This window comes from Macrobrachium nipponense, chromosome 35 (assembly GCF_015104395.2).
Source record: "Macrobrachium nipponense isolate FS-2020 chromosome 35, ASM1510439v2, whole genome shotgun sequence".
Taxonomy (NCBI): Eukaryota; Metazoa; Arthropoda; class Malacostraca; order Decapoda; family Palaemonidae; genus Macrobrachium; species Macrobrachium nipponense.
Window position 1 is genome coordinate 55,103,833 of NC_061096.1, and position 10,469 is coordinate 55,114,301.

Genomic DNA, 10,469 nt, shown 5'->3' on the forward strand with positions numbered 1-10,469 from the left:
ATTTTCTTTGTCGTGGAAGAGATATTTTTAAGACTGCGTAATTTTCATTTACTATAAATCCATCTTCCAACATTTACATTGTTTGATTGAGAACTTTACTGATTACCGTTGAAATATCTCTAGATAGTAACCACGTACAGCGTACTGCTCTACACTGGTAAATGTTCCTTTTAAAAGGATAAAATGACAGACAGTAAACAATATATATATATTTTATTTACAATGTTTTTTTACAAGTGGCCATCTCAGGGTATACAAACGATAAATTGACAGCACCAGTTCCTGAATATAATTTGGTTGTATTTTATCCGTTCCTAAAAGTTCACCCATAAATTCTTAAGAATCCGATGAACAATTAATGGGGCATATTGTTTTTTTTATTATCACACTATTAGAATATTTTCAAGAATATAATTTGACGATACATTTTATAATGAAGTTATGTTGATATTCTTAAACCTACGTGAAAACGACCAATCAGATAATATGCAGAAAGAAATATACTTGCTGGCTTTATACCTGAGACCTGAGGTGTCTTCAGTATTTTGATTTTGATATTTAGAGGAAATAAGGTTTCACACTCACTCAGATCACAGCCTTGAAAGCAATGTCGTACAAAACATCAATAATTCACAAAATTATCGTAATCATACACAATAAGGTACTAATGCATATGAATTAGCAGGTCAAACAGGCATCACTAGATGGTGACAAGGTAAAACAGAAAGATCTTTGGCAATTGTCAAATGACAAACTAGTTCATCCTACAACTACAAAACTATCTATGCCTAAACAATATCCTACACACCTACAGTCACTGATATCAGGGACCAAACGTCTAAATACGGAGCTCAGTTCAGATATAATGAAAATATAGTAGTTGGGTATCACTATGATTTCCACCAGTCATGAAAAGTGCCCCTAGGGGATATCACCAATCTACCAATGCTAAAACCGTTCTGACGCATCACAATGTACATTATTTTCATATAATCAGTTGACAAGTAACAACCACACATTTCATTAATGTCATTTCAAAATCGGCTTATACTCTCTGTTGTCATATTTATATATTTACATTTATAGAGTTATCACAGATAAGTACAGGATATTTTTTCTAATTAATGAGCAGTTCGAAATTAAACGCAGTAATGATTTTGTCGTTATACCACGTCGAAAGAAAATGCCGCGTTACTATAAGCTTTAGATTGTCGCGATTCTGAAGTCTTTTCGGGTTCCTTGTTGGATGCCGTATCATCGGATTTCTCGAAGTCTTCTTCTTCTTTATCATAGGCAGCTGGGCCAATGAAAGAAAGCACAACGGGGAGAAATATGAGCCCATAGTAAAGACCAATAACCGAAGCTGCCGTGAATACTTTGAAGAAAGTAATGAATACATGTGAAGAGGACCACGCTAACAGAACAAAAGCCAGTAAAGTAGACACACCGCCTTGTAGCACAGCTGGGCCCACCCCTTCGACTGCAAGACAGGCGCGCTCTTTCTTATTGGTTGTCGTGCGAGCAGCCAAGAATGCGTGCGCTATGTGAGCTGCATAATCGACACTTAAACCGATTGCTAAAACGAGGGCGATGCAGGAAACTGTATCGACTGTCAGTCCCCAAAGCCACATAGTACCCCCTACACCAACTACTGTAGACGCAACGCACATTAAGACGAGAAAGGCGCCCCAAAACGAGGCCAAAAGAATGAGAGTGACGATACCCACTACAATCGCTGCCAAGAGCATATTCCTCCACAGCTCAGTGCCGACGACTTCATTTGTTTCCCAGACACTGTAAGCCTGTGCCCACGCAGCTCTGTACCCCTGAACTGGTACGCCAGCTACCAGAGTCTTGATTGTATCCAATACCTTCACTTGCTCTCTCGGTGTAGGAGCAGGTCTGTGAGTGATCGAAATTCTAAAGGATGACACAGGCGGAGCTGGATAGAGGCACTCAAGTTGACCGTCAACAGAAAAATCATTTCGATACGAGGCTCCTGAGGATGACTGGAGGAAAATTGAAAGCTTGTCTTGAAGCATAGAATAATCAATTGTCGTTCTGTCTATTTCTGGGATGTGAGACAGGTAATTGTCAAGTGCAGTGAACCAGGCATTGACATCCGTTACCACGCCACTAGAAGTCAGATCGTTCACTAGTTTGTTAAGAGGAACTAAGTCATCAGGTAAGGAAATATTAGCAAAGTATATGTATCCCTTTTCACCACTCTCTGGAAAATGATGTTTTGTGGCTTCAAAAGACTTATACAAATAAGAATCTTGTGGAATAAACCACATAGGATTAAATTCCTGATGAAGATTTAATGTCGTCCAAACAGAGACCGCCATGAGTGCCCCTGTGAAAATCAAAACCACTACACGAACGGGAGTAGAGAGAATGAATCGACAAAACCATTTGAAGCCATCTGCCATCAGATCCCTCTTGCTACACGCCCATGGTTTCCAGTCCCGGTGTACAACACACCAGAGGAATCCATTTCGATTTTCTCTTATTCTTTGTTCGTCTCTTACTACCCATGCCAAGAAGAATGTAGCCTGTAGGGCATACACAGCAAAAATACCAACAGAGGCGTAAATGCAAAAAGAACGTAAAGCAGGAAGATCAGTAGAAGCCCCAACTGCAAAAGCAGTGACATCAGTCAAGGAAGTGACTGTTATGGCTACCCCTGCATGGCGCATTGTTTTTCCAGCGCGTTCTACAAGATCTGTGACTGCTGCCTTGTGTTTGCTTGCAGTTTCCCAAGCAGCCATAATGACAAACATATCATCAACACCAAGGCCAATAAGGAGAATGGGTAAAATAGAATTAACTGGGTTGTAAGGAATGCCCAATATGGAGCACAACCCATAAGCAATAGCAACACCTTGCCCAATGCTTGCTATTCCCATGAAAGCTAGCAATGGACGTTGCTGAACGAGATTTCTACGACCTAGGGTCATATTCACAAAAGATATCATGATGCAGATCCCGACCATCAGCCATTTCACGTCACCCCAGATGTTTTTGTCACTAATGTCTCCAAAGCTACTGGCAGCATGGGCATAAACTGTGAGGTCTTTTGGTCTTGAGGGATCATTTAACACGCTGTCTACCCATTTCTTTTCCCACACCATGCTTGCCGTATCAACAGCCTCGCTAGAGCCTAGATCAACAATGAAATTGCCATTCTGTACGGCAAATTCATCAACTTGAGATACCCAGATATGAGTAGCAGCCTTTGCTGAAATAACTCGTCCAGTCTCGTCATACGAAACAGATCCAAGGTATTTTGTAAAGTTAACCTGGAAGCCAAACACACCGCTTATCTGGACTGTATTGACATCTTCCACTACTTGCTCATCAGTAAGGTTCATGATTCGTTCTTCATCTAGACCCCATATTTCCAAAAGACTCGTCTCTAGGCACATTTTAGGCAAGTTGTCTAAGGTTCGGCAATACTGGTCTCTCGGAAGCACCAAGCTAAGGTCAGTATCCTTCTCGTTCGCACTTCTGCGGCGTCTGAGAGAAAGGGTTCCATAATCGAAATCATCATAGTCAACCTCCTCCTCTGGAGCTCCTAGGTTGCCCATGGGAATAGAAGGGACTCTTGCACATATGTCATTCCATGAAGTGCTGTTGGAACCCACAGTAATGTCCATAACTCTTGTGTGAAGCCTCCACATCTCTTGTATCACTCGAGCTGTAAGGATATTGTCTGCCTCCCACACTGCCATTTGTTGACGGTAGGAGCTAGGGAAATTTTCAGCTTGCCAGTTCATGACCTGCAGGTAAGATATTAATCCATCAGATATATCTCCAGAAATAGTTTTTTGTTTATTCATTAACAAGGCCTAAACTTGGAGAGTAAATACCCACATTTACTGCTTATAATGAGAGATATCTAACAATGATCAGAGTGATCTAGCTAGAAGTGTCTCAATAAATAATAAAGAAAAAACGCTGAAAATACTAACCTTGATGAATTCTGAGTTTTGAGGTATCCAGAGACGGTAGGGTCGAAGTTCGGTGAAAAAGGTCATTGTTCCTAAGCCGCAGAGCGCGGAGACAACCAGGCACAACGCAGCAGTCATGCGTGGATAAGTAGCCACACGACGCCCATGGGATTCAAACTTTTCTTCCAGTGCTTTTGTAATGAAAGCACTCACTTTACTCAGGCAAGACCTACAATAATAAGAGAAAAATCGTGAGTGGAGAAACCTTTCTCTTATATTTGCGCAGATAAATGACCAAGGATTTACAGAAATCACGAGCAGTTCTGAAGAATCCATTATTTTTCATATTTCTTGAAATCGCAAACTCAGCCGTAAATATATTGATTTATTTAGATGTGACGGGTGAATACAAGTTTTTGGCGATTTGTCTTACCTTTCCTTCTCCTTCGACTCTTTTCCATCATCTCCATCGTTATTTTTCCGTTCTTCTTTAGCTTCCAACTCGACGATAGCGTGATGTATACCCGGGCTTTTGGCAACATCGTTTGTAGTTTCGTCCGTCTCTCTGGAACCAGCGTTTTGGTCCTTGGCTGACGACGAAGATGCCGACGTGTTGCACATAGTGCAAATTCTGGAAAGAAAGAAGACATCGTATTAATACACCCCTCACATGTAACTATACATTATATTAATAATTTTGAATTGTAATGGATTCAGCAATCAGAGAACGTCATCAGGATTCCAGTATTTTTCTATGATGAATGACACAACTTGATATTCTTGTGCATTGTGTAACACAAGAATATCAAGCTGTGTCATTCAACATAGGAAAATACAAAATGTTCGATCAGAATAAAAAGAATGATTCCCGTAGAGTTTTACATCGTGGCACGGTACACGAAACTTCCATACCACCTGGGCGACTCCTCAGAGCTCGTGATATCCAACTTCCCTATTATTTATAGCTTTTTCATAGCCTTAACTAGATAATACAGATAAATCAATACAGTCAGTGTTATTAAGGATACAGCGTCCCGTCACTATTTGCGAGAATTTTCGTCTCACCTTGAAACTTAATAATATGGTTTGTTTGGAAGATATAATCTCCTGGGAGGAGTAACATTGCAAAGGAATACAGATCTTATAGCGTCCAAGCAACGGGCCAAGAATATCTTCTGTGAGAGTCATGTAGCCAACTGACATTCAGGACTCGGCCGCAGAAGGGCAGCAAAAAGGAAGGCCATTGAGTGAATTCATAGCATCTCGTTTGCTACAGTACTGCAAGGCAAATGTGGACTGATGTTCCCTTTTCTTGCTCGAGAGAAGTTTTTGGATCAAACGAGATGGGTGACGGCCTTGTGAGGTGAGGTTAGTAACCTTAGTCCATTTGGATTTACGTCTTATACGAAGTTCTCTCGTGAACGCCAGGATTTCGTCATTACGAATCCGTTCAGTTTATTTTCTCAAAAGGATATCCGCCATCCGCACTTAAAAAAATCAAAGTCTGTGGGACTCCTTTTAGGCAGACAGTAACAATAAATGGCTGTTTTGAACGTTTGTTAAATATATATATATATATATTATATATATATATATAATATATTATATATATATATATACATATATATATATATATACATAATACATATATAATATGATATATATATATATACATATATATATATACTTATATATATATATAGATACCATATAGTATATATATATATATATATATGATACATATATATATATAGTATCAAAATATATATATATATATATATATATCTAATATTTTATATATATATACAGAGAGAGAGAGAGAGAGAGAGAGAGAGACGAGAGAGAGAGAGAGAGAGAGAGAGAGAGAGGTGTCTCTATGTTTTACAGTGGACTATCAATTTAACAGCTAGATCGAAAACTATTCCACTCTAATAACACAAGCACAGGATTACCAGGCCATCGATCAAAAGGGAATGACAAGCTGCATCCACTCAAGAGTTAAAATAGCACACCGACATTCTTGCAGATTTCCTAACAACTCAGAGCTATTTATGGCAGAAGTTGAGTTTACAGAGACCACTGGGCGCCTGGGGTTCAAATTTTACGATACAGTAAAAAAAATAGTGTTACCATTGAGGTTATTTTTTGTATGCTTCTCTTAGACTTTATCAAGCTAAACAACTTAAACCCTTGCCGTTGAACGGGAAATAAGATCAGGCTGTAAAATGAGATGGCAAAATAATGTAGGGAAAATATATCTTCAGTTAGTTCGGTTTTTCAGAAGTATTCAGTCATTACGGTTTTAATCTGACGCAGTACAGTTATTTTCAGCCAAAATGTTTTAGTTATATTACCAGTTCTTACAAGCCATAATAGTCTCCCTAATTTGACCTATTTTCACCTATGCATTATAATTTAAAATATTTAACTAGCATCGAATTCACTGTGCTTAGGAAATGTACAATTTCGTTAGCGTGCGTTCATTTGATGATTTGAGAGAGAGAGAGAGAGAGAGAGAGAGAGAGAGAGAGAGAGAGAGAGAGAGAGAGAGAATCATGCAGCCTCCTGAAGACTGCGATGAGAACTAAGATAGGCAACACGCCACACCCAAACTATATAATAATCTATATAATTCAAGGGAACACAGGGGGTAAAATGTATATGAAAGTTCTCAACACCGTGCATTGGTAAGAAATGGAACAAGGGTTAGGATGTTCGACTGAGTTTCAGAGAAACTTGGCGCTCATTCTTCTAACCTTTGAAAAGACCACTTTCATCTTTTTTGTTTTTATCACAAACACGGGATTTTAGGCCAATAATTTCTTCCGGTCTAAAAGTGGAAGTATGGAGCGACGATTCTCCACAAGAGGTGCGAAATAAAGAAATTTTATAGGAATTGTAAGTGTGCTGACGCAGTACAGCAATAAAGTAGAAACCAGAAACCGTGAACATGAGCACGTATTAAAACAATTTGGGTATAAGTAGCAGTTAGCATGGATTTAAGGATATATATAGTAGATATATATATATATATATATATATATATATATATATATATATATATATATATATATATATATACAGTATATAAAATCGCCATATACGCTCTCCTTTCCAAGAGACCTTCAGATTTCAAGGTAAAGAAACCTTTTGGCTTATTTCTATTCAGTGAAAAAATCTAATGACGCAATTAGAAAATATTGCACGTGACAGTTGGTGAACTATCGTGGGTCGTAGCCAAGGTAGGGAAGGGCTTAGGACTAGACACATCGTCCCAAAGATACTTGAGGTGGGTTGACGTGACGAAAGCAACGCCCGAACTCCACCCAATCCACAACCCACCCCCATCCCCGAAAATGAAGACAACTTATGATTGTATATATATATATATATATATATAATATATATATATATATATATATATATATATATATATATATATGAGTATGTGTGTATACACGTACTTGAGAGCAATATCCCACGAACGTAACAGTACGCACAGGTGTAGTAAAGACAATCGTACTTCAACCAACAAAAAGAAGAATCATATTATCTTTAAACAATTCAGGAACGTCAGAGTGATTATTCGCGCCCATGTATGTAAATGGAGGTTGGTCATAAAAGGTGTATAAGTACGTTAGTTAGCCAGTCTTTTAAAGTGAAAGGTCTCTCGCCTATTTTAGCAGGAACTTTTTCTCGTAAGACCTTATCCCATATTGTCTATTCTATCATCCAAGAAACATCTGTTTATCGGTTAATGATTTGGAAGATAACATGAACCTGAAAGAACGCCACCGTCATCTTGAGCTCCTCAACATACTGGACACATAAACCAGTACTTGTTCACACAATTCTTTTTATCTCTACTTTTTCTTCCTTGTCAGGTTTGGGTGATCCGAAGAGGCTGACTGGAACAGGATGGGGTTTTTTTTACCGCTGGGACCAATCAGAAATGAGGCGAGGGCGGCGCTAAACCTATTGCTCAAGCGATAACCATATTCTTGGAACTGCACTTCTTTGAAAACTACTTTCGAAGAAGCAAACTTGGATGTGGTTGCCTGGTGCCAGCCTCATTTCAATGATTATTACAGCATTATGATGAAAAGACGCTGGAGATTTCAACGATCCCCAAAGTAGGGACCTAGTTAATGCAGACTTGGGAGATTTCAACTACCCGCTAAGTAGTAATCTAATTAATATTTTGCATATATTTTCAAACTATCAAAAATGTAGTCAAACGATAAAAACTTAGTCAACTGATTAAAGGTTCAATACATATTGGAAATCCAAAGCCCATCAAACTGAACTGCTTGTTGTGTCAGATAAGAAATTATGAAGATAAATTCCCAAATCAAACCATTATGATCAAAGAAGACTAAGGTTTACTCGTAAATTATTTAAGGTTTGATGGCTATCGTCAATAACACAATACAAATATAAACAACTGTTTAAATCAGTTTTTCACATACTAAAAGAAAAATAAAGAGGGAATTCGGCTGTTACTATAAAACGAAAATATTTCACGAAAGTTTTCACCGTAGCCTCTCACGTCTCACAACTGTAAAAAGATTTGGTAACCGAGTCTACGCCTTTCGGAATTTCCGATCGATGGTCTTCAGGTCAATTTTCTCATCTCAGCAAAATGGAATGTATTTTTCCTTCTGTTTTTCTTCTGAGGGTGAAAAACAAACCTTTATTCTTCTCGACTTTTTATAATAAACAGTACATATAACTAAAGGTATGATGAACTCGGCTCATCCATAGTTTTTAAAAGTTTTATAGCGAGAGCGATTTGAAACGAAAAATATATAGTACAGCATACACACCTTTATTACAAAGACGTAAATATTTCCCGTAAGGCAGTTTATCCAGAAAGAAAGTCGAGACCGCGTTATGGCAGATATGACTCGAACAGCCAACGGTACCAGATCTCTTAAGGGGAAGTTCCACCCTTCCAGTTCACGGGACCATTGCAAACTAAACTCGTGGATGCTCTATACCACCGTTGCCCTCTCGGGTCTACTCGAGGAGCGCGTGGCCGAGGAGGTCCAAGAACGCGTAAAAAACGGGAGGTATAGAGAGAGAGAGAGAGAAAGAGAGAGAGGGAGAGAGAGAGAGAGAGAGAGAGAGAGAGAGAGAGAGAGAGAGAGAGAGAGAGAGAGAGAAATCCAGTAGATGACAGTAGTGATCTGACCGTCTACGTTATCGGTTTTGTTTCGCCTTTAGTAAAAGAATCCATCACCACTGCCAAGCCCTTCGTTTTCTGTGTGGTAGAATTTGATGTCTTTGTGTTTCTCCAACTTTCTTTTTATTTTTTTTTTGTCGTCTCTGCTTCTCTGCTTACTTTGAGACCGATAAAATTTGATTTTGTTGTAAGTGTTACAGAGGCCTATGGGTGGGTGTGTCTGGGGCGAAGGAATTAGGGGGAAGGGTTAAGTAACTGCTTGTATAACCTCGACATTCTGGAGGGGGGGATTGCTAGGCACGTCTGTAGGACTGGGGGACGGGACGGAGGTGGGGGGAGGGGGGGGGGGACAATAGCGCAGGCGATATTCCGGTGACGTAAATCATTGTGCGAATGGAAACTGATGTGACAGAAAACAAGAAATTCTGTGCATGGACAACTTGGATCAACAAGAAATTTTGTGTAAAGAAGACTTGGATCAAAAAGAAATTTTATATAAAGACAATTTGGACCAACAAGATATTTTGTGTAAAGAAGACTTGGATCAACAAGAAATTTTATATAAAGACAACTTGGATCAACAAGAAATTTTGTGTGAAGAAGCCTTGGATCAAAAAGAAATTTTATATAATGACAACTTGGATCAAGAAGAAATTTCGTATAAAGAAGACTTGGATCATAAAGAAATTTTATATAAAGACAATTTGGACCAACAAGAAATTTTGTGTAAAGAAGGATTGGATCAACAAGAAATTTTATATACAGACAACTTGGATCAACAAGAAATTTTGTGTAAAGAAGCCTTGGATCAAAAAGAAATTTTATATATGACAACTTGGATCAAGAAGAAATTTCGTATAAAGAAGACTTGGATCAAAAAGAAATTTTATATAAAGACAATTTGGACCAACAAGAAATTTTGTGTGAAGAAGACTTGAATAAAAAAGAAATTTTTTATAAAGACAATTTGGATCAACAAGAAATTTTGTGTAAAGAAGGCTTGGATCAAAAAGAAATTTTTTATAAAGACAATTTGGATCAACTACAAATTTTGTGTAAAGAAGACTTGAATCAAAAAGAAAATTTATATATAGACAACTTGGATCAACAAGAAATTTTGTGTGAAGAAGACTTGGATCAACAAGAAATTTTGTGTGAAGAAGACTTGGATCAATAAGAAATTTTGTGTGAAGACAACTTGGACCAGCAAGAAATTTTGTGTGAAGACAACTTGGATCAACGAGAAATTTTTTGCGAAGACAACTTGGATCAAAAAGAAATTTTGTATGAAAACAATTTGGACCGACAAGAAGTTTTGTATAAAGACATCT

At 38.1% G+C, this 10,469-nt stretch overlaps 1 protein-coding gene across 1 annotated transcript; it reads right to left on the reverse strand.

Annotated features, from left to right (window-relative positions):
• Positions 1-230: 230 nt before the first annotated feature.
• Positions 231-8,938, reverse strand: LOC135208791 (patched domain-containing protein 3-like). The gene is made up of 4 exons (XM_064241314.1): positions 8,780-8,938; positions 4,387-4,584; positions 3,975-4,182; positions 231-3,782 (listed from the first exon to the last, which is right to left on the reverse strand). Exons 2-4 carry the CDS (start codon positions 4,572-4,574, stop codon positions 1,164-1,166), a joined length of 3,015 nt encoding a protein of 1,004 aa, XP_064097384.1. The 5' UTR covers positions 4,575-4,584; positions 8,780-8,938; the 3' UTR covers positions 231-1,163.
• Between the last annotated feature and the right edge of the window lie 1,531 nt (positions 8,939-10,469).